Genomic DNA, 25618 nt, shown 5'->3' with positions numbered 1-25618 from the left:
CATTCTTTCTCTTTCTCTCTCTCTGTCTCTCTCTCTCTCTCTCTCTCTCTCTCTCTCTCTCTCTCTCTCTCTCGCACACACGTTTCATATGATTTTAACACTTAAATTATCTTTTGTTTGTCTGGTTATCTTTGGTACCTCTAGCTGTAAAGTTTTCCATTGAATGGAGTCGGTGTTTTTGTTTGAAATAGTATTTTCCCTTAGATAATTTTTTTTCGTAAAGCCTTCCTTGGAACCCTTAGATAATTTAACTATAAAATGAGTTTTCTAAAACGTCTGCGTTAGAATTAGAGCATTCTTATTAAATGTTGAAACTTTTAAGAGAGGAGAACTTGATGTAAGAAAACTCAAGTTGTATGTCCGTGATTAGCAATAAAAACTTTTAAATACTTGCAGTTTTTAACTGCAAGTAAAGTAAAAAAAAAAACCTAACAGTTTAAGTTAAAATCAGTAGTATTAGCTTGACCTTATGAACTTTTGCTTGTTTTGTTTTTGTTTTTTTTTAATGCAGCGCTTTTCCTGTATTATCGGGCCAAATGGCAGTGGGAAATCCAATGTTATTGATTCTATGCTTTTTGTGTTTGGCTATCGAGCACAAAAAATAAGATCTAAAAAACTCTCAGTATTAATACATAATTCTGATGAACACAAGGACATTCAGAGTTGTACAGTAGAAGTTCATTTTCAAAAGATAATTGATAAGGTAAGGGATTTTTACTGTTTAGTTATTGACAAGTTCAAGCAAGGCAAATGGACTTAAATGCATTGCATATTTTATTATTTTTGACTTCAAGAAATTTGTATGTAATTATAGCAGAAAATATTGGTTTCATTACTTCTGACCATATTTTATTTTGGGGGAGTGGTGGTGCCTTTTAAAATATTAATTTTTTAGCTAAAGAAATGAATTACAAATAGTTCATAGTAATCCTTTTTGGAATAAAAGCATTGAGCAGTTTTAGGATCCTGAGTACTAAATAGGCATTATTTTACTATAAATATTGGGTTCATTTTTAAAGTTATATTTTGGTTGCTTTAGAATAAATTAGCTAAACTTGAAAATATAGCAGTTGGCTGGTTTTACCATCTTTATTATTTCAGTGCATTTTAACTTTAATGTTAGTGGCCCCTGAGTATCTGTGATATGAAGGAGCTTTCTTCAGTTTGACTACTGCTGTGATTAAGTCCTTTTAAAATGGGTAAGGGCAAGCTAATGTTTGTTTTCTAGAAATAGAGACAATTACAGCTAAAATGTCTAGATTATTTACCTGTTGATACTTTCGCTTCTGTTTAATAATTAATGTAGGAAATTGATTGTTCAAAAATGACTCGATGGAACCTAACAATATAGAAAACTAATTACATAATGAAATTGGGAGGTGATTTGGCTTTTGAATTTTGTTTTCCTTTTTTTAAAAAAAGTACAAAGTGCTTTAATTACACAGAATCATCTATTTTAATTTGGTTTCTTTTGTGCTTTCTGTTGTACAAGTTGGGTTGGAAAATAGATTGCTGGTAAATCAGATTTTATTCCATTGCCTGTTAATTACATTTGATTTATCTAAATTTTAGAAGCCATTGCTTCAGTATGACAGAATTTTTAAGGGTAAGGGAAAGTGAGTGTTAAAGTAGATTTGCAATTGTTTTTTTTTTTTTGCATCTGTTTGTTTAAAAGAAAACCTAGGGAATTTAGTTGTTATTTTGTGATGCTTTTTACTTTAAATGAATGGCACACTTTTTACCCTCCCACATAAAAAAACTAAACTGTATCACCCCGTTACTACCTTCCTTCCTTTTTCTTTGAATCATCCTTTTTAAAAGCTGCAGCTTTTTAAATCTGTCAACATGTTAATAATTTGTGTGGGTTTTGAATATGGTAGGAATCTTGTCTACCTCTTCTCAATCATAAACGTTTTTAGGCTTGTTTGGAGGTGGGTTTTTTCGTTGGCTGGTTGGTTTGGCTTCTTGGTTTTTTGTGATCTTTGAGAAAGAGACCAAGCAACATGGAAAAGTATCAATTCTTTGCTAAGCCGAGTTATTATTGAGAACTACTGGCAGTTTGTGTGTGTGTTCAATTGAAGTTTTTAATCCATAGAATTAGTTTCAGTATGAAATGAGTGAATTTTGAAGTAGGCCTATGACTTAATACCAACAATTGTTTTCTGGTTTTGTTTTTCCTCAAAACAGGAAGGGGATGATTATGAAGTCATTCCTAACAGTAATTTCTATGTATCCAGAACGGCCTACAGAGATAATACTTCTGTCTATCACATAAGTGGAAAGAAAAAGACATTTAAGGATGTTGGAAATCTTCTTCGAAGCCATGGAATTGACTTGGACCATAATAGATTTTTAATTTTACAGGTAAGTTTATTAAAGACTTCCAAGATTATTTTATTCTTGTTACTTTTTTTTCTATAAAGCTAGGTTGGATGGATCCTGTATTTTTGAGGCCTTAAAGTACTGTAGCAGCACATCATGGTTTACATACTACAGTCAAGATGCGAATCATTATTTGCTGCTCTAGAAATTTAAGGAAATTCATTCAAAACTATGTTTTCATCATCAGATGTTCATTTTATGTTTGGATGAACTGACATACTTGTTCCACTCTAGCAGCACGTAAATATTGGCGTAGTGAAATATGTATTAAACACCAATATTACTGTGCTGCTTCAGTGTGACAGGGGTATAGCAACTATTTTATCCATTGTTTGTGTTTCCCTTTAAGGTAACATTTTAAATGAAATGTATTATCTTTTAATAATCTATCCTTTTCCTTTGTTCTTGTTGTTATTCTTTTCTGATATATAACTAAAAACTGAAAAAATCGGTACAATTGGTGTTCGATTTACCTAAGCACCTAGTTAATGTAATCTTTGTAACACTTCGGATGGTTAACTGAACCTTTACTCATTGGTTTTTGTTTCGTTGAAAATGACTGACTTGGTGGAACCACGACTACTGAAAGAAAGAAACTTTGATACTACATTCTTAAGTATCACAACTGTTACAGAGCAAGTCCTTTTAAAGAGATGTAAAAATTAAGTACCTGTGCCAAGCTGATTTTTATTAGAAACCCTGTTTTCTTTAAGTAAAAGTATATTCTACCAGCAGGGTAGAAATATCCCCTATCTTTTTTTCCCTGTCCTCAAAATTCAGAATTTTTTGGGAAAAAAAAAAAGGGTAAAACCATGGCTTTGTCAAGTTCCTGTTTGATTCTAGGGTATCTTCTTTTCCTGTGTTCCATAGGGAATCAGCGAAGCATAATAATAGAAGCAAAACTATTTTGTGATGCAGAAATGACTGAAATAAGTAGGGAATTTTGATTTGATGCTAAAAGTTTTGTTAGGGTGACTGGATGTTCCTAGTAACAAACTTATAAAATATTAGCCTCTGTTTCCATTTTAGTCTTTATTCTTATAATTGTTTTTAAAAATTATTACTTTTAGACATTTGTAGCATACAAGGTAAATCAGTATCATTCTAGGATAACCTTTTTTAGTATCTTTTATTACCACGCACAGTATATTTGCAATACTTCAACCTAAACTTGTTCAAAAATTAATGTTGAGGAAATTAATTGCAGATGTATTTCTAAACAAGATTTGAATTTATAGAATGTGGCATTAAAGGATTTTGTGTGTTTTTTAAATCAAATTGAACTGTTTTACTGACTTTCATATTCTGGGACTTGGTTTGGTTAATTATGGATAAAAAGCTGTGTCCCTATATAATGCTAAATTTGATGATGATACCAATTTGCAGGAAATTATACTTAACGTGTATCTTTTGCTTAATCATCTTTTACCGTCATCCTGGGATAATCAGAGTTTTACATTTATGCAAAGATTCATCAAAATACACTGCATTTTAACCCTTCTGAGGATTTTTTTTTTTCTCTGTACAGCATCTCTGTACATAATTCAGTAATAAAGGAAGTTAATGTAATATTGCCCCAAGGGAGTAAATAATTTATAAATTGTCAAGTTTATATTACATTTGTGCTTCTGAAGTATATGGGATGCTAAAGCCAATTTGTCCACATGATAATCTGAACCTTTTTATTGTGATCTTTACAGTTGTTTAGAAAACATTTCTTCCCAAATAATACCAAGGTAAATGTTCCAAGTTAAGAGATTCAGTTTGACTCAATTAAATTTACAGATAAGAACCTTAGAAACTCACCTGTTAGGAATAAGAAACAGGGACTGGACTACAGTAGAAGTAATAGTGAGTGCCCAATTAAAACTGAGGGAAAGTGGCAATGGTTTCTATGGATTTTTTTTTTTTTTAAGTCGCTTATGAAAAATCTCATACTCCTAACTGGCAATATAAAGCATTTGATGGTAAGTAAAAATGTGATTTTTTATTACCTTCTCTTTTATTGAATAACATCTATCTTAAAAACTGATTTGGGAGGCTGAGAAATTGGAAACAGCATCATAGTATCAACATCCAAGACCTAAATCATTACTTGGAATAAAACATGTTGACTCTTTGGCCAGTAATAGTGATTAACAGCAAAAGTAATCTAAATTTAGTAAAAGTAAACATTTATTTTTAAGATTTAAAAGAACCAAATTTTTTAGAATTTCCTAAGAGTATAATTTTTCAGTGTTAATATATTGGCTTAGCAAATTTTTCAAGTAGGCATTTTTATTACTTGAATCCATTAAAAATTTCATTAATTGGCCATTCAAATGAATTCCTTTTAAAGGCACTATGCTGAGATGCTGTAAGTAATATAAAGGTGACTAAACCTTGTTTCTTGTCCTTAAAGACACATACATGCCCTCACAAAGTTTTAGTTATGATTGACCATTGTGTTTTTTATAATTGTACATTTCCTTTTATATATATCTACTTTGGGAGCCTTGGTCCTGTTGTAATAACTATAAGTCCATACAAGTAGAGTTTTATTAGCTCTGTATAGCATTTCTTGGGTAACTATGACTTATAAATTAGGGGTGCTTTTGCTCCATTCAGGGGCAGAAGAATGGTTAATGTTTTTACTAAAAAGTTGTATTAATGATTGGTGCCTCAGGAATATTTTTGTAAACTCCTCAAAAGCTACAACTATTAGCACAACTTTAATTTTGTCAAAGTTTTCAATTTCATGTTTTTGTCTTCACATTACAAAATCTAAAGTTTGAATAACCAGGCTGGGCACGTTAGCTCATACATATAATCCCAGCACTTTGGAAGGCTGAGGCAGGCAGATCACTTGAACCCAAGAGTTCGAGACCAGCTTAGGCAACATGGTGAAACTATGTCTCTACAGAAAATGCAAAAATTAGCTGGGCTTGGTTACACACTCCTGTAGTCCCAGCTACTCTCAGGAGGCTGAGGTAGGAGGATTGCTTGAACCCAGGAGGCAGAGGTTGCAGTGAGCCAACATTGTACCACTGCACTCCAGCCTGGGTGACAAAGTGAGACCTTGTCTCAAAATAAATAAATAATAGCAAAGTTTTGTTGGTTTTTTTTAATTATTTTGTAATTTGGAGATTTAATTAACCTAGGTCTGAGTTGTTGCCTAGCCATCTCTTTTTTCCAATGTACTTCTCTTAAGCTTATCACATAAACTACTTGGATTCTAGTCTCTTAGTCTGGTCTGTAAAAATGAGCCTATGCTATAATATCAAAAGAAATTTTTAGTTTTTTTGTTAATACCTCAGTTTTCCAAAGGTATTCAATATCCACAAGTAGGGTGGAGGTGGTGGGGAGCAGCAAGGAAGCAACCTCTAACCAACCAGAAATAGTTATCAAGAAGTCCAACTACGAACAAATTACTCTTTCTGTTTTATTTTAGAAAGATACTAACCTTGATGGTTTAGTTTCTTGGCCTCTGGTAGCTTACAAAGATCAAATTAGAGTAAAATGTATTAAAGGAAGATAACAGTAATTTAGAGTATAGTATAATAAAAGATGTAGAAAATAAAAATATGATCAAGATAAAAACTTAAACCCCAGTAATTTTAGGCCATTTAATTTTTATGCAAACACTCATATGCCGTAAGAATCATTGAAACTCTCCTTCATAGTAATTATACGTAAAAATAGAAGAATAATTGAGGCTTTACTAGGACAACAAAACTTTGTTACAGCTATGTACTGTTTGAGTTTTTTGTAGTTTATACTTGCTAAAATTTGGATTACATTTGAATAAGGATAAAGGGCATCATACCTATTCTATTCCTCTTAGATTTTTAAGCTGTATTTCTGTAAATTGATTCTCAAAGAATGGTATAACTGGATCATAATGTCCTGGTTTGCCACTCAAGAAAGTGTTCCATAAATTAAGATTTAAGCTGTTGATATGGTAAATGCACTCTTGGAGCATGTTTGCTCTTTTTGTGTAACTCTTAAAAACCGTACTTGATCTTTTCCACAGTTGCTTAGTGTGTTTTATATAGTAGGAATGTAATTTAAAACATAGGAAGTTTGTGGTAAATAACAGTGGGGGGAAAAAAGCTTTTAAGACCTTGGTTCATATGCTTTAAGCGACAGCAAATAGAGATAACACTGGGAATATGTAAAATTTTGTCAGCGTCAGGTAATAGTATTGTAGCAACTTGAAACATTTTTTGTCTGTGATTGTGCCAGTCACTATTTGTGATTTGGATTGAACCTCGATATGACTTTAAATTCAGGTTGATGTTTTAAAATTATTTCTGAAATTTATTGAGCTTATTGCCCTAAATTAAAACTATATTCTATGATTTTACATGAGTTATGTTAAGTTTTCTGAAAAAATAAGGAGGAATCCTTTAGGCACAGACTGTCAGTCTACAGATTACATAGGAGATGGCACAAATGAAGAAGGAAGAATGGAAATGGTAGCAAGTGGTAGGGCAGGCAAAGGACATCAAAGAACAGAGCAACAAGAAAAGTCCCAGGTTGTTATTGTGCTACCACAGTAGTCTTAATAGTCAAAGGACAAGTAAAGGCCTGTTAATAGCCTGTTGATTCAATAATGCTAATCTGATAATATGGTAACTGGTTTTAAAAAAAGCAATACAGTATAATAATCTTAAGACTGAATGTTATGTAGGATTTGAGATGTAACTATTTTGCTTCGTAAATATCCTGTCTTAAAAAAAAAAAAAAAACTTGTCAACTTTATTAGAGTAAGAGGAAATCATAGCTGTATCTTTCATTTTGTTTGGAGAGAGAGGAACAAACAACCAAAAATAAGCAACCATTGTTATTTACCCAAAGCTAAGCTGTTTCTTAATAGCTGTACTCTGTCTCTTCAGTAAGTAATTTGCCGGGAGAAATATGTTTTTAAGGAATATTTTTATCAGCGTAAACTGTTACACTGAATCCCAACTTTTAGCTATCTGAAAAATGTATACTTAAATAATACTATTATGGCCGTTTGACTCAAATGTAAGTTCTCTTAGGATGGTTTTTCATTTTCTTAGAATACGTGTTCAGATATTATCCTTGAATTGGGTAGAATATTAGTTGTCAGATATTGTTTGTTATTTGGATTATAAACACTAACCCACAGGATTTAAACTAAAACTTCTAGACTAGGCATGGTGGTTCATGCCCTTAATCCCAGCATTTTGGGAAGCTGAGGCAAAAGGATGGCTTGAGCCCAGGAGTTGAAGACCAGCCTGGACAACATAGGGGAACCACCGTCTTTACAAAAAAAAAAAACATTTTTTTTAAAGATTAGCTGGGTATGGTGGTGTGCATCTGTAGTCCCAGCTACTTGGGACACTGAGCTGGGCGGATCCCTTGAGCCTGAAAGGTCAAGTCTGCAGAGAGCTGAGCCCGCACCACTATACTCCAGCTTAGGTGACAGAGCAAGACCCTATCTCCAAAAAATAATAAATGAATGAACAAACTGCAGCCTCTAGATCAGTGGTTCTCAGCTGACAGTAATTCTGCTCACCTTCCCATAGGACATTCAGCAACATCTGAAGACAGTTTGGGTTGTTATAGCTGTTGGAAGGGGGGATGCTACTGGTGTCTAGTGGGTGAAGGTCAGAAATGCTATTAAAGCATCTTATAATGCCCAGCATAGCTCTCCACAACAAAGAATATCCAGCCCAAAATGTCAGTACTGCCACTGTTGATAAACCCTACGTAGATACAAACTTTGAATAAGACTCTTGGCTTCCTCAGTGACTTAACGTTCATCCTGTATAATCCAAAGGTTTGGGCATTTTTCCGGGCTTCATTCCTGTCTAAAACTTAAAACAATTGCTGCAAACATTTGGAGAGAACTAACAATTGAAAACAGAATAAAATACTTTATGTAAATATCTACATATTTTCACTTTATACCAATTCATACAGAATATGAATGTTATGGAAAATAACTTTTGGGATAACAGTTTTACTTGTTGATAATCATTGTGCTAATAGACTGTCAAAAGTATCGAAAAGTGATGTATACAAATAAAATCATGCCTTAATGAGTAGATACTCAAATGAGCTGTTTTGTCCTGTTATTAAATTGTCTACTTTTTGTAATTATGTTGAGGCTTTTGGTGAATATGATGCTCTCAGTAAGTTTTACCCCACATTTTTAAGGTTCACCTGTGTTCACTTAGGAAATGGGAATCACTAAGATATTTAAATTAAGAACAATATACTATTTTCAATATGTAATTCTTTTTGTTGATTTTTTTCATCTTAGCTATTTTGCTGAAAATAAGAGGTATATCTTTTTTTCACTTGCCTGTACCTGTTCTTCCATTGTAATAGTTTAGAGTACAAACAAGCTACTTCTATAAAGTAGCCGCATTTGGCCTGAACATATTCAGACACAATTTTCTCTCCACCATCAAACTAAATGGCTGCCTGGCAATCAGCCTTGATGGTTACTTATTATGGATTTTTTTTCTCTTTTCTCTTCATAATTAAACTGCATAAATGCAAATATGTAAAGTTAATCTAAGATTTTAATTACAGTTCAAAGTTGTTATATTAGTGATTACAAACTAAAAGTTTTCTGATGTCTTACGTACCAGTACCATTAGTTTTCTCTAGTCAAGGTGTGGTCAGTTTGATTTCTGTTAACTACCATGAGAAATAGGTAATATCCCTTTCTGCCAAAGGCTCTTGTTTTTAGAAAATTGAACATTTAAGTTTTTGACTAGCTTTGAAACCTATTACTTTTTAAGGAACTCATAATAACCATGTTTATAGAGAAAGTTGGTAATACTACTTTGGGACAGGGTTCCTAGCACAGTTTAATGATGCAAGTGTTTTTGAAAATTATTTTAGAACAGGAGCTTCAATTGTGTTATTAATAGTTGATAATGTTGCCACTATAATCAAATTGCAGATTAAGTGAATGCCTTCCTAAATTTTACTTGTTTTATTTTTATATTGAATATTGTAGATGGGGAACAATGTGTGTGTATATAAGTGGATGTATATTACACTTTTATAAGGATTTATCTAAGGGAATATAAATTCATGTTTCATATCTCCTTATGTAAAATTAAAACTCCTAGGAATACCAGTGAAAATAACATTTTTATTTATACCTTATGCAATCGTTGAACTACTGTACCTTGTTTAGATGTTTATTACTCTTGGCTTTGTTATTTAACCACTCCCAATTCTCACTTAAGATTGATTTAGCTAAACGTATACAGTGAGTATGAAATATAACTTTTTTTAAAGGGCGAAGTTGAACAAATTGCTATGATGAAACCAAAAGGCCAGACTGAACACGATGAGGGTATGCTTGAATATTTAGAAGATATAATTGGTTGTGGACGGCTAAATGAACCTATTAAAGTCTTGTGTCGGAGAGTTGAAATATTAAATGAACACAGAGGAGAGAAGGTGAATCTTCTGTAGACTTTCATTGTATATCAGAATGTTTCATTTATGATTTAACACATTTTACTAAGTCAGATAGTCATGTTATAATACTTCATAATGAAATGTTATCTCTTATATTGAAGTTTATATATTAACATTTAAGATGAACATTCTTACTGTTTTTAGTCTAATGTTTGCATATTTTAAGTTCATATTGTATATATGAAGTGTGTATTCAGTCTTTAAACTTTTAATTTCTATAGTTAAACAGGGTAAAGATGGTGGAAAAGGAAAAGGATGCCTTAGAAGGAGAGAAAAACATAGCTATTGAATTTCTTACCTTGGAAAATGAAATATTTAGAAAAAAGAATCATGTTTGTCAATATTATATGTAAGTGCCTTGATTTATCAATTTTTATATTAGTTTTTAACCATTAAGTCAAAGCCCTTCTCTTTTCCTAGAGAAACATAAAGACTGAAGTGAAAAAAGTCTCTAAACATTGTTTTGTGTGACTGGATGTGTTAGCTCATGCCAGTAATTCCAGCACTTTGGGAGGCTGAGGCAGGAGGGTCGCTTGAGGCCGGGAGTTCAAGACCAGCCTGGGCAACATAGCAAGACCCCCATCTCTAAAAAAAAAGAAATTATGTGGTGAATTTTCGGATGTGAGGACTATCTGGCTGTGACACCTGTAACCCCATTGATCACCAGGGTTGAATTTATTAAATTAGGCATATTTATCAATTCATTGAAGTTGACTTTTTAGTATCCTATTTTAAGTTGGGAGGTGGGTTCACAGGTATTTATTACTATGCTTAATCCTTTTACATGTGCACTTTTTAAAATTTGTGTAATAGCAGATCTGATTTTTTCCAGCTTACAATGAACTTTTTTTTGAGACGGGCTCTGTCACCCAGGGTGGAGCACAGTATGTGATCACGGCTCACTGCAATCTCAACCTGCTGGACTCAGTTGATCCTCCCACCTCCACTTCATGAGTAGCTGGGACTACAGGGTGCACACCAATACACCTGGCTGATTATTGTTGTTGCTGGGATTTTTTTTGTTTGTTTGTTTGTTTGTTTTTTGGTAGAGTTGGTGTTTTGCCATGTTGCCCAAGCTGGTCTCAAACTTCTGAGTTCAGGCAGTCTGCATGTCTCAGCCTCCTAAGTGCTGGGATTACAGGTGTCAGCCACCGCATTGGTACAATGAAACCAATTTTTGTTCCTAAATTCTAGCCTTGACCCAGGGAGATTTTCCCCTTCATAGCCTAGGTAGTCACATATTGACTAGTATAATAATATTTTAGAAACAGCTAATTTTACTAAAATTGTTATAGTTTTAGAAATGGCATTTTAGGAGCTTCAATTTCTTTTTTTTTTTTTTTTCTCCCTCTAGTTATGATTTGCAGAAACGAATTGCTGAAATGGAAACTCAAAAGAAAAAAATTCATGAAGATACCAAAGAAATTAATGAGAAGAGCAGTATACTATCAAATGAAATGAAAGCTAAGAATAAAGATGTAAAAGATATAGAAAAGTAATAATATTTTGGAAAGTACTAAGAGTATTTAGATAATTTTATTACATGTGTATTTATATGTAAACTTACTGCCAGCACATTATGAATGTAAGACATTTGCCAGCATATCAAGTGGTGGCCCCCTTGGCGGAAGAAAAAAAAAAAAACTTGCCTCACATCCAGTTCATTATTACAGATCAAATGCCCTGCTCTTAAGTCTTAGAACCGTGGGGATGCTACCCCCTAGTGGCATAGCACAGTAACAAACAATAAGCATTTGGCTTGACTGGTTAATTAATAGTCACAAATCTGATAGAGGGGTAGGATTTGGGTTGTTCTAGATAAATTTTTAAGGATTTTATCATGTCCCTACTTAAGCCGTTTTTCAGTGACACTAGTATCTATTTTTAAATAAAAAAATTTGTATAGTAAGTTTATTGTATAGTAACTTGTAAGTATATTCATAAAAGTTAAAAAAAAATTTTTACTCCTATGGTAAAAATTTTATATACCTAGACATTGTAGTCACTGGAAAATGTGGTATTTTCCATCCAACTTAGAAAGGCAAAATTGCTGTCATAATCACAAATACAGGTGCTTCTTCAACTATGGGGAGAGGGATCATCTTGGAAGAAGGAGAGATTTAGGATCCTGCCTTATTAAAAGCCTGGACATATTTATAGAGGAAGTGTTCCAGGTAGGAAATATAACATGGTTTTAAAATATCTGAACATTCAAAATAATGACTACTTGCTTTGCTAGGAAACTGAATAAAATTACAAAATTTATTGAGGAGAATAAAGAAAAATTTACACAACTAGATTTGGAAGATGTTCAAGTTAGAGAAAAATTAAAACATGCAACTAGTAAAGTCAAAAAACTGGAGAAACAACTTCAAAAAGATAAAGAAAAGGTAGGTGTTAGAAAAAAATTCTTAAAATTTCATGTCTGAATATCTTATCTAGTTTTCATGGAAGTGTTTGCCTCTTATTGCCTAAGAGAATGAATTAGTATTCTAAATGTTGTTTTAAGATTTGTCTCTGAACATGATTTTACCCCCTCTAGGGAAACCTTGCTTCCACTGACTTTATTTTGCAGGAGGTTTTTTGTTTGGTTTTGGAGTTTTGTAGAGATGCGGTCTCAGTCTGTTGCCCAGGCTAGCGTTCAGTGGTATGATTATAGTCTTGAACTCCTGGACTTAAGCAATCCTCCTACCTCAGCCTCCCAAAGTAACTTGGACTACAGGTGTGAGCCATTGCTCCTAGCTTGACTTTGAGTTTTAAAGTTTATATTACAATAATATATGTTACTGGGAAAACATTTACCGCAATTCCATTTTGGTGTTAATTTTAATTCTCTTTTTCCTAAAGTAGTAGTTTTTAAAGATATTTAGGTTAAGTATTACAGGCTTTAAAATATTGCCTGTCTTCTACAAAAAACGAAGCTAACAGGATCAGAACAGGATTTCACGAGAATTACCAATGTTGGCCAGGCATGATGGCTTACACCTATGTTCTCCGTGCTTTGGGAGGCCAAAGTTGGAGAATTGCTTGATGCTAGGAGTTTAAGACCAGCGTGAGCAAGATAGTAAGATCCCATCTCTACAGAAATTTAAAAATTAGCAAGGCTTGGTGGAACTTGCCTAATAAGTCCTAGCTAGTCAGGATACAGAGGCGGCCGGATGCCTTGAGTTCAAGGTTCCGGTGAACAGTGATCAAGCCACTGCATCCAGCCTGGGTGACAAAGTGAGACTCTGTGTCTTAGAGATAGGAAAGCTCATAATTTGAAGTCTCTTAAGCTGTGTTCATGTTCGTAGCTCTATCATATATAAATAGATGTGATACCTTAACCCCAGCCCCGCAAAAAAAAGCTTTGTTCCATATGTTTACACAATAATTATAGATTAGGCTCTACTTTACGCTACAAGCATTTTCTAAATGTATTTGTTCACAAAATACTTTCTGCTTAGCACAGCTGATAAATATGTTGAGTCAGTGTTTAAGGAAATGGCATTTTGGGAAATGTTGAACTTCACTGGTACTACATAATCAGAGTAAACAAAATAACAAGGCTTTGGGGGTAACCCCAAAGACTTGACAATCTTATTTAAGTGTAACTGTTACAGAGTCATTAGCCTTTAGGCATAGACTGTGTGGATAAGTGATTATTATCAGAATATGTTAATGGAATAAAATATTAGCCCTACATGATGACTTTGGAAGAGTAGTGAAAGATTTTAGGATTGGGGAAGATGGTAAAGATAATTTGTGGTAACTTATATACCAGGAAGCATAGTTTAGAAAATTCCTTGTAGTCAGAGCGTATTTATAGCTAAAGAAGAATAGTTACAACCTGAAATCAGGAGAGAAGGATGACAGACCTAAGGCCCTGCCAGAGAGAATTTTCCTTCATAAGAAGTCAGGTGTTTGTAGAAGTAGTTTTACTATTAGATTGAAAGAATCTAGAAATTCCGTGAACAGTCGGGAAAATACTTGTTAAAGTTAGCTAATTTAACTCTGATTATAAAGAAAACAAGAACTGAGAAATGCCTTTAATAAGTTAAATATTGATAGTATTGGGTAGCATAAAGATGTATACTCCTATAACTTGTTTTATAACCTCAGGTTGAAGAATTTAAAAGTATACCTGCCAAGAGTAACAATGTCATTAATGAAACAACAACCAGAAACAATGCCCTTGAGAAAGAAAAAGAGAAAGAAGAAAAAAAATTAAAGGAAGTTATGGATAGCCTTAAACAGGAAACACAAGGGCTTCAGAAAGAAAAAGAAGTAAGATTTTTTTATCAGTGTTTATTTTGGTGGCCTTTTTTTTTTAACTTAAAGATGATTTTTTCAAAAATATGAAACATGAACTGGTAAGTTTGGACTTTTAATGTCCAACATTCCTAAAACTAGTCAACCTAGACTTAGATGACTATTCTTTTAATTCCTGCTGTCCTGTTTTTTAAAAAGTTAACTGATAATTTGTAGTAGTAGCAGAAGATGTGATGTCAAATACAGTACCTTGATTATTATATATGCCACTCCTAGGCATGTTGAATCATCATCAGAGTTTGTTGCCACCTGTAAAACCTGGAGCCACACTAAGCACAGATTAATGTCTCCTTTCTTTTTGCTTCTATAGCTCTTGTGTAATAGTTAAAAGCTGTGGCTCTTGGTTCAAATCCTAGGTCAGTCACTTACTGTCTGTGTTCTTGTGCCAGTTGTTATGTCTCCAGGTCGTCTTCCTTAAAATGAGAAAGAATTATATCTACTTTGTGAAAATAAAGAATAAATATATATAAAGTACCAAGAAAGAAAATAAACGTTAGCTGTAATTTTAGCACTTTATTAATAAAACAAAGAGAACGTGAAGTTGTCACATTGATATGTATTATCTACCCCAAGAGTAAGCATAAAATTATCTATCTTTGTTTATATGTACCATAGCATTTTTGACAATGCTAAGCATGTTAAATACATATGTTAATGCAAAATGGTAATTGAATTGACTGTATTAAAAAGTCATGGACTTAATAGAGTCTGCTTTGGAATATTGACATGTTCTAATATCAAACTATAAAACTTCACAGGTTAGAATACCTGTGTGATGAAGTGTCACTTAATAGAGTCTGCTTTGGAATATGGACATGTTCTAATGTCAAACTATAAAACTTTGCAGGTTAGAATACCTGTGTGATAAAGTGTCAATGGATAATGCAGTAGCTTTCTTGATGGGATACTTTATGGTTAGTGGATTTTCACTGTTTGCTCATTTAATATATATTGAGTACTCATGTGCCCTGAACCCCATGTTAATGACAAAGCTAGGCCTCAAATGTCTATTCCTCAGCATAATGATCTGCCTCACAAAGCTCTTGTGAAATCAGTTGGGAAAAGACTATGTACAGTGAATATTGACAAGTAGGCAAAAACTGAATCTAGTCCACTTGTGAGAATTTTTTATTTCTATATACTGTGCTTGTAGAATTTCCTTTCTTAAATTGAATGTAAAATATGTGGTTTCATTTCAGTGTAGGTTTGAAAATAAATATCTGTCTAGATTTAATGAACTCATATTTTAACAGAGTCGAGAGAAAGAACTTATGGGTTTCAGCAAATCGGTAAATGAAGCACGTTCAAAGATGGATGTAGCCCAGTCAGAACTTGATATCTATCTCAGTTGTCATAATACTGCAGTGTCACAATTAACTAAGGCCAAGGAAGCTCTAATTGCAGCTTCTGAGACTCTCAAAGAAAGGAAAGCTGCAATCAGAGATATAGAAGGAAAACTCCCTCAAAGTGAACAAGAATTAAAGGAGGTAAATCTTTGGTTCTCTATTGTGTCAGAACATCATTCATCACCTTTAGCTTTATACATTTTTGTTGTTTTTAATCTCAGCATCTAAGGTGATTAGTGATAAATTTTCTTCATTTTATATAATCTCAAAAGAATGAGGTCAGCATTTCAGTATTCCATATGTGCACTATCAAGAAACTGTATTATCCCCAGAAGCATCATACAGTAAATCACCACCACCACCCCACTGTGGAAATAATTTAAACAAAAGAAAGTTTGTGTTTCTTTAAATCTTAAGTATAGACAATTTATTTAAGGATAAATAAAAAACATAAGTGTATATGTATTTATATAATGAATATAGAACAACTATCTTAGTGTGTTTTGGGTTTTGAATTTATGGATGTAGTTTCTTTGCTGGCATTCCAAAATGTTATAAACTAACCAAGATGTGTAGCTTAGCTCATGGGTGCCTGTCCCCCATCCTTGAGTGAATTAGATGTCTAAGGAATTTCATAAGCTTTAAATCTCCAAAGATCTCCAAAACCTCAGTAGGCAAGGTGTCAAAAAAAAAAAAAAAAAAAAAAAAACTCTGTTTGAAGTGTAATTATACTGAAAATAAGTATGAGTCTTTTTCATTTTAGTAAATGCATACTATTTGGTCATCAGGGAATTTCATGACCAGGGAGAATTTAAATGTAAATTAAGTTAGATCCAGTGACTACTTCTATCTTCCTGGTGAATCCGTGTATTTGGGGATGAATTATGTCAGTAACCTGGTTTAAACTTTATGCCAGTGCAATAAGTAATAGACATAATTTAAATCTAGTGGATGGAGGAGAATACCAGTTACAAAAAATGGCTGCTGCTAAGTTGGAGATTGAGAAACTCAGAGGCTGTAGGTATGCATTTGTGTGGTTCCTCCCTTGTTGGGATCCTGGCATTTTTATATAGCAATAGAACTATCCAGTCCTCTTTCTCCCCTTGGTTTCAGAGGTGTGCTTTTTTTCCAGCACCCCCCAGCCCCATTCAGCTAAAATAAAGCACAGCATAACCATAGTCCTGCCCAGTCATTCATAATTTGGATCCTGTTTCTGGGTCTGCTTTTAATTGGGGCAGAGCTTAAGAATTAGGGCACACTTACGTATAACTATGTAGTGTCAAACTGGGATTTTCACAGCCCCAGCTACACTTTCTCTATCAGGATGAACTAATTGCTCCTGGAAAAATACTACACTTAATGTTTTCTTTTATTGACCCAAGTAATTTATGCCCCTTTTAAACCCATCCATATTTTCCACAACCAAACCAGCAATCGCTATACAGCTGCTCAGTTTTGGTTCACGTTTTTATTGTTGGTCTTTTTTTTTCCTTTATGTTATTAAAAAATTACAACTAATTCAGTGCAATGACTGATCATATTTAGGAGTTAATGCTTCTGGATTTCATTTTATTTTCACTTTTAGAAAGAAAAAGAACTTCAAAAACTTACACAAGAAGAAATAAACTTTAAAAGTTTGATTCATGATCTCTTCCAAAAAGTTGAAGAAGCAAAGAGCTCATTAGCAATGAATCGAAGTAGGGGGAAAGTTCTTGATGCAATAATTCAAGAAAAAAAATCTGGCAGGATTCCAGGAATATATGGAAGATTGGTAAGGTAGATTTTTGGGGGGCATGGCTTTACTTTTTTTTTTTTAAGAAAGTGTAACTTTTTTTGCCTTAAACAACTGTATTTCAAGTGTCACTGTATATAAAATAACATTCATTTTCTTTGTTTTAAAGCACATTTATTTTTAAACATTTTGCCCTTACAGTTTTTTGTTTACTTAGCTTTAGATAAATAGTTATTTCATACCTGTCAAGAAAAATATTAGTAATGGCACACAAACTTAAAACCATTTTATCCTTTTTTTTAAAAGAAAGAATTTAGCCAGGCACAATGGCGTGTGCCTGTAGTCCCAGCTGTTGGAGAGGCAGAGGCAGAAGGATCACTTGAGCCTAGGAGTTCAAGTCCACCCTGGGCAGTATAACAAGACTCTGTTTTTTAAAAAATGAAAAATTTTTTAAAAGTTGATATATTTGGGTTTTCACACCATTTTACTTAGGTTTTGGCTAGCATTTAAGGATATAACAAGGGATAATCTAAAAATCTAAGGCTAGCAGTAGCCATTACTGTTTCTGAGCCTCAAGGGAAGGGAGTTGTGGTTCAGAGGAAATGGGGAAAATCGATACCTTAACCCCACCTATTTCCTGCCGTCTAATCTTAACTGAAATCTCATATTGGCTGAAGCTGGAGAGTCAAAGGAGCCAGTTGATGCAGTCCTTAAGTCAGCCTTTCGGAGAAGGGAACAAAGTGATTTAAAAGGGCAAATGAAAAATTACCCAACATGATTGCTTCTACATCTTTTATCAGGGGACTTCCATCTTATTTTCTTGAGGATAAACAATTTGATCCTATTCATTTGCTCTCAAGGAAAGCCCAAACCAGTGAATACTGCCAGATAGCTGTGTAATAGATGAACAGATAAATGTGTTTCATCAGGATTTACATAATTTTAGATGTTTTTCAGAAATTCAGAGTTTTCTGAGTTATTTTGCTTATAGTTCATTTAGGTTTTATAGCTTCACATTTTCATAAAATGAAAACAGTTCTTTCGTGCTCATTAGAAATTCAAGCTGCATATTCATAAACTATATATTTTGTATTTTGTTGTGTATCCTTTTGTACCCTTTAAAACCATGTCTACATAAAGTTTTTCAATTAAAAGAACTTTTTTAAAACTTGTTGAATGAAATGGTCCTGTGCTTTTTGCCTAACTCTTTTTTCCCCCCACTCTTAATTATTAGGGGGACTTAGGAGCCATTGATGAAAAGTACGATGTGGCTATATCATCATGTTGTCATGCATTAGACTACATTGTTGTTGATTCTATTGATACAGCCCAAGAATGTGTAAATTTCCTTAAAAGACAAAATATTGGAGTTGCAACCTTTATAGGTTTAGATAAGGTAGGTATTCATAATAACCTACCTATAATTGAATTTTTAAGTGCTAAGTGTTTTTTCACTTTGGATTCTAGCTTTTTCTTTATGGTTACTCAGTGAACACCTGATGGGTTTTGAGGATTATTTTATGTTCTGCGGTTATATGATTATAAAAACTTGTTTGACATATTGCAGTGCCTCCATTAAAGAAATGTACATTCCAGAGTTAAAAGGAAACCTTTATTGAGATAATTTATCTACAATAAATTTTATTATTTTAGGCTGGGTGTGATGGCTTATGCCTTTAATCCCAGCACTTTGGGAGGCCAAGGCAGGCGGATCACGAGGTCAGGAGTTTGAGACCAGCCTGGCCAACATGGCAAAACCCCATCTCTACTAAAAATACAAAAATTAGCTAGGCATGGTGGTGAGCGCCTGTAATCTCAGCTACTCGGGAGGCTGAGGCAGGAGAATTGCCTAAACCTGGGAGGTAGAGGTTGCAGTGAACCTAGATTGCGCCACTGTACTCCAGTCTGGGTGACAGACTCAAAAAAAAAAAAATCATTTTAAAGTATGCAGTTTGGTGGGTATTAGTATATTCACAGTGTTGTTCACCATGACTGCTGTCTGATTCCAGGATATTTTTTATCACTCCAGAAAGAAACCCCATAGACAGTAACAGTCACTCCCTATACCCCTTCACCTCCTCCAAACACTAATTACTTTTTTGTCTCTAGATTTATCTACATATAAATGGAATCATATGATATATGACCTTCTTATACAGCTACATTTACTTAGCAGTTTTCAGGTTCATCTGTGTTGTAGCATGTATCAGTACTTCGTTCCCTTTTATTGCCAAATGGTATCTGTTACATCATTTTGTATAACCATTTGTCAGTTGATGGACACTTGTGTTTTCACTTTCTGGCTGCTTTGGCAATACTTCTGCTATGAACGTTTGTGTACAGGTTTTTGAATGAAGATGTATTATCAGTTCTCTTGGGTATATACCTAGGGTAGAACCATTGGGTCATACAGTAATTCTATGTTTAACTTTTTGAAGAACTGTCAAGACTGTTTCCACAGTGGATGTACCATTTCCCACAAGCATGTGTAAGGGTTCCAGTTTCTTTACATCCTCGTTAACACTTGTTATGGTACATCTTTTTGATTATAATCATCTCAGTGAATATGAAGTGGGATTTAATGGTTTTGATTAGGATTTTCCTGATGACTTATGATAGTAAAAGTCCTTTTATGTCCTTGGCCATTTTTTATCTTCCTTGGAGAAATGTTTGTTCAAATCCTTTGCCCATTTTTTAATTGGTTTCTCCGTTGAATTGTAGGATTTCTTTATTCTGAATACAAATCTCTTGTGAGATATGATTTTACAGATATTTTACCCCATTGCTTGGATTGTATTTTTACTTTCTTGATGGTATCCTTTGAGGCACAATTTATCTTTTTTTCCTTTGGTTGCTTGTGTTTTGGGTATTATACCCAAGAAACACTGCCTAATCCAAGGTCATGGTGATTTACTTCCTTTGTTTTCTTCTAAGAGTTCTGTAGTTTTAGCTTTATATTTAGGTTTTAATCTATTTTGAGTTAATTTTTCACGTGATATAGAGTAGGGATCAAACTACTCTTTCCATGCAGCTATCCAGTTATTCCAGCACCATTTGTTGAAAAGATTCTTTACCCCATTGAATTTTCTTGGCATCCTTGTTGAAACCACCCAGCCATTAATGTAAAGGTTTATCTCTGGGCTTTCAATTTTATTACTTGTGCTGGTATAGCACACTGTCTTGATTATTACAGCATTGTAGTAAGTTTTAAAATCAGGAAGTCTGAGTCTTCTGATTTTGTTCTTTATCATTTTGACTGTTCTGGGTCCCCAGAATTTGTATATATGAATTTTAAGATCCAGATGGTCAATTATTGCCACAAAAAAAAGGCGAGGAAGTAACTGGGATTTTGATACAGGTTGTACTGAATTTGTAGATCACTTCAGATAGTATTGCCATCCTAACAATATTAAATCTTTAGATCCACAAACATGGGATGTCTTCCATTTATTTAGATCTAATTTTATAACCTTTTGTGTACAATTCTTGTTTCTTCTGTTAAATTTATTCCTATGGGTTTTTTTTCTGAGTTTTCTTTCTTGTTAGTGTGTTTTTTTTTGTTTTGTTTTGTTTTTCACTTGTAGATGGCTGTATGGGCGAAAAAGATGACCAAAATTCAAACTCCTGAAAATACTCCTCGTTTATTTGATTTAGTAAAAGTAAAAGATGAGAAAATTCGCCAGGCTTTTTATTTTGCTTTACGAGATACCTTAGTAGCTGACAACTTGGATCAAGCCACAAGAGTAGCGTATCAAAAAGATAGAAGGTGGAGAGTGGTAACTTTACAGGGACAAATCATAGAACAGTCAGGTAATAGTGTTTTTGTTTCTTTGTTTCTTGTTTTTTTTTTCTGCCAGCATTGACTTTAATCTTGTTGGGGAGACATCTGAAACTGACTTCTCACCCCTATTTTTCAGGTACAATGACTGGCGGTGGAAGCAAAGTAATGAAAGGAAGAATGGGTTCCTCACTTGTCACTGAAATCTCTGAAGAAGAGGTCAGCATATCTGAAATTGTAGCCACACTTTTTTTTTTTTTTTTTTTTTTTGATAGCTTTACTGAAGTACATACATACTACAAAATTTGGCCATTTTAAGTATGGTGTACTCAAACTTTAATAGACTGAATTTTCTGTAAATAACTAGGGGTTTTTTATGTAAAACCCTTTAAAGTTTTAGAAAACAAAATATTAATTAGAAACTATATGCTCAAAATTTTTTAATTAGTACATTTGGATCATACAGATATTCCATAACTAACATAATTATTTCTGTTTTATATTTAACTTATTGGGTTTTTTTTGCATTATTGCTATATTACATAATTTTTTGTTTCAAAATAATTATAAGCAAAGACTTCTTGATGCAAATCTCAACTTTACTTCAAAGTATTTTATACTTTTTTCCTCCTCAAAAATATGTTCCTAGATAGCCTGAATACCTTCTCCCATATTTTATACTTTTTTCCTTCTGAAAAACATGTTGATAGCCTGAATACCTTTTCCCAAAGTGTTGTGCTTTGATTTTTTCCTCCCATATTTTGAAAATACGAGTTTATATCCTTTCACTTAAGTATTTGAATGCTGTACCTTCATTGAAGTAATAGGTGACTGTACAACACTGTTACCTTTCCATCTTATTATTTGATCAAGAAATTACTTGACCATCTCCTGAACTTTAAGATTGGGATTGGAACGGGTGGTTTGATTTTGTTCTAGTCTTTAAAATCAGAAGTTTTAGACCGGGCATGGTGGCTCACACCTGTAATCCCAGCACTTGGGGAGGCCAAGGCAGTCGGATCACAAGGTCAGGAGTTCAAGACCGGCCTGGCCAACATATTGAAATCCCGTCGCTACTAAAAATACAAAAATTAGCTGGGTGTGGTGGATGCACCAGTAGTCCCAGCTACTTGGGAGGCTGAGGCAGGAGAATCACTTGAACCTAGGAGGCGGAGGTTGCAGTGAACTAAGACCACCATTGCACTCCAGCCTGAGCGACAGAAGTTTTAGTTTTCTTCGTAAGTTGACTTTTCTGTCAATCTGAAATGGCTCTTAGAGAAAACTTTTTTTAATAGCTTTTAAAAGTTTTTAAAACTTTCTTTGTAGGTAAACAAAATGGAATCACAGTTGCAAAACGACTCTAAAAAAGCAATGCAAATCCAAGAACAGAAAGTACAACTTGAAGAAAGAGTAGTTAAGTTACGGCATAGTGAACGAGAAATGAGGAACACGCTAGAAAAATTTACTGCAAGCATCCAGGTATGTGCATGTGTGTGTGTACTGAAACTATTTGGGATTCAGCAGGAATTTATCAGAACCATTTTGCTATTTGCTTACAATTTATAAAATATATAAGGGAGGGAGGAGGGAGGATCTATAGGCAGATGTAACTCTTGATGATTTTGTTTCACTGAGTACTAGTAGATAATGCCCTGTCAAAATGTTGCCCCAACCACAGCTATTCCTGTTTTCCATTTGTACTCCATAGAAACATTACTTTCCTTAACAACTATATGGCCCTTTATTCTTTTCAAAGTGGAATGTTTTTTAATTATGAAAAAACAATGCACTCCCACTTCTTTTTTTATTTTAAGTTTCCAGAAAATACCCAAATGATCACCTTCAATTTTGACGCATGTTCTTTCAACTTTAATACCGTTTGCATATAATATATTTATATATGTGGTAGATATGTATATATAAAGTGTGCATATGGTTTTTTTAATGTCATACTAACTTTTCTTAATAAAATATGGTTTTCTTCTCAAGCCAGTATAAATGTACTTTGTTTTTAATTGCTTTAGAGCATTTTGTTTATACCATAATTGACAGTTTTTTTTTTGTATTATGTACACGGCTATGTTAAAAAAAAAAAATCCTTGTAGGTATACCTTGATTCATTCAGTTATTTCCTTAGATTTCAAAAATTACAAGTATTAGACCATATGTGTACAACGTTTAAGGCATTTGTTGCTTAATGCCAGATTGTTTTCAGAAGTTATAATTTATGCACTACTAACAGCATATTCAAATAATTATTTTTCCAAGTCTTTGAACACTAGGGTGGTCTAAATAAGTTTGCTATCTTGTAAACAGAAATGTGGCATTTTAACTTGTCTTTATAATGAGCTTACACATTTTGTTTTTGTTGGCCATTTTCATTTTTTACATCAGTGGCGCATGTCTTCCCTTTTCCTATTAGTGTGTGTCTTTTTCTTGAAGATTTTAAGTGCCCTTTTTAAAAATTAACAATGTTTACAGCAAATGTTAAAATATTGACCTTAAATGTTAAAACTTTTTTGTAGCGTTTAATAGAGCAAGAAGAATATTTGAATGTCCAAGTTAAGGAACTTGAAGCCAATGTACTTGCTACAGCCCCTGACAAAGAAAAGCAGAAATTGCTAGAAGAAAACGTTAGTGCTTTCAAAACAGGTATGTTTAAAGATAGACCTTTTTTGAAAACAAAAACAGGTTTTTAAAGCTTGCAATACTTAAGAAGCAGTGGAATAATAATAGAAGCTAAGTATATGCAAGTCATTGCACTCTTTTATGCTGTTATAAAGTAAGTGCTGTTAAGTCTCATTTGACAAATAAGGAAACTGAGGCACAGTGGTGTGTGTGTGTGTGTGTGTGTGTGTGTGTATACATATATAATTTGCCTAAGGTCACACAGTACGTGGTGGTATAGGAATAGGTGATATAGTCTGATTTTTGAGCCCATGTTTTTAATGTCATACTTTGTATACTTTGGCCCTAATCATTCCAAAACCCCTTCAAGATCGTGGTTATAGATTTAGAAAAACTAAATCACTCAAATAACACAAGGAATAAGTGGTATGCACTCAAAGAAAAACAATGTATAGTTGTATTTTTTTTCATTCATAACTTCTTGTGCACATATATATACGTGTAAATGTTCTACCAAAGTAGAATCTTTAGGCAGGAAAAGGAATTCATAGACAGAATTGGCTCTGTAGTCTTAATTGAAATCCCCTGATCACGCACTTGAGCAGCTGTGCTTCTCCTTCCATGTTGGCTTCAATCAAACATAGATGTGCATCTTACTGAGAAGGGATGGTGAATTATGCCACAGTCCCATTCCAGGTTTACACAATCTTAGCTAGTGACTCCAGCAAACACAGCAAGCTTCATTTTTATTCTTAAGACGGATCCCTGTTAGTTTGCTTCGTGAGCCAAGGAAGACAATACCGATTAACCATCCCAAAAAACTAATGAGAGTGGAGTTGGAGCAGTTATTCAACTGCTCCAAAAATGAGGGGATTTTCTTCCCAAAGAAAAAGATTTTTAAATGTTGACACATTTCCACAATGCATATCAAATGTTCATTTATACTCATATTAATTTGTGTGTGTGTCTGTGTCTGTGTCTATCTGCATTTCTAATATTCAGGCCCTCACTTAAATAGTACCTGCTACTGACCAGGCTTTGTTTTAGCTTCTATTGATAGAGCAGTAAACAAAAATAAAGTCTCTTTCCAGGGAGCACACATGTAAGATGGCACATATTTAAGTGGAGGCCCAAAGAAAGTGTGAGTGCTAACCTGTGTATGTTTGAGAGAAAAGCATTCCAAGAAGAGCATAAAGGAGCAAATACAAAGGTTGAAGCAGGAGTATGCTGGGAACACAAGCCATTGTGGCTGGAATAAAGGATGGAGGAACCCAGATTCTCTGGGGCCTTCAACCACACTGCACTTTCCCTACAAGCACCCACAACAATGGCTCTGATGGTACCTAACGGTCAGTTGAGAAGCCAAAATGTATATCTGTGCTATTAATGGCAACATTTTCATGGAGAGACTGCAAGAGTCTGTATGTGTTTCATACTTATTTGTAAAGGAATTCTTGACTTTATTAGGAGCTCTGTATATCTCCTCTCATAGAAATGCCGTATATTATCAGGAGACTCTGTTAATATCTGATGTGGAGGACCCATTCGTGCAAGCATATCTTTAAGATTAAATATTTTCTTTTCAACTCTTGAACATATTCATATTTTTAAATAAAGGCTACAGTAAATCATTATATCTAAATCTGTGCAAACATTTTATATTTAAGATAAATTGGACTGCGCATGGTGGCTCACACCTGTAATCCCAGCACTTGGGGAGGCCGAGGCGGGCGTATCACTTGAGGTCAGGAGTTTGAGACCAGCCTGGCCAACATGGTGAAACCCTGTCTCTTCTAAAAATACACACACACACAAAAGCAGGATATGGTGGCACACGCTTATAATACCAGTACATGGCAAGCTGAACCAGGAGAATGGCTTGAACCTGGGAGGTGGAGGTTGCAGTGAGCTGCGATTGCACCACTGCACTCCAGCCTGAGCCATAGAGCGAGACTTCGTCTCAAAAATAAATAAATAAATAGTTAA

At 33.9% G+C, this 25618-nt stretch overlaps 1 protein-coding gene across 4 annotated transcripts in view; it reads left to right on the top strand.

The window, feature by feature from the left end:
- The window catches only part of SMC4 (structural maintenance of chromosomes 4), a 36081-nt gene that overhangs the window by 2633 nt on the left and 7830 nt on the right, over positions 1-25618 (top strand). For 2 of the 4 annotated variants that reach the window (XM_010366710.2, XM_010366711.2), the window contains exons 4-17: positions 512-703; positions 2188-2364; positions 9652-9816; positions 10059-10186; positions 11192-11332; positions 12077-12227; positions 13939-14103; positions 15402-15635; positions 17080-17265; positions 18461-18622; positions 20811-21036; positions 21144-21223; positions 22331-22483; positions 23530-23656. In XM_010366710.2, the coding sequence (XP_010365012.1) occupies positions 512-703; positions 2188-2364; positions 9652-9816; positions 10059-10186; positions 11192-11332; positions 12077-12227; positions 13939-14103; positions 15402-15635; positions 17080-17265; positions 18461-18622; positions 20811-21036; positions 21144-21223; positions 22331-22483; positions 23530-23656 (2287 nt within the window). The remainder of the gene's footprint in view (positions 1-511; positions 704-2187; positions 2365-9651; positions 9817-10058; positions 10187-11191; positions 11333-12076; positions 12228-13938; positions 14104-15401; positions 15636-17079; positions 17266-18460; positions 18623-20810; positions 21037-21143; positions 21224-22330; positions 22484-23529; positions 23657-25618) is intronic. The other 2 variants (XM_010366712.2, XM_030928141.1) reach the window with 2 other exon arrangements.

The sequence above is a fragment of the Rhinopithecus roxellana genome, chromosome 1, assembly GCF_007565055.1.
Source record: "Rhinopithecus roxellana isolate Shanxi Qingling chromosome 1, ASM756505v1, whole genome shotgun sequence".
NCBI lineage: Eukaryota > Metazoa > Chordata > Mammalia > Primates > Cercopithecidae > Rhinopithecus > Rhinopithecus roxellana.
The sequence above is the reverse complement of the archived record's forward strand: the minus strand, read 5'-3'. Positions and strand labels throughout refer to the sequence as shown.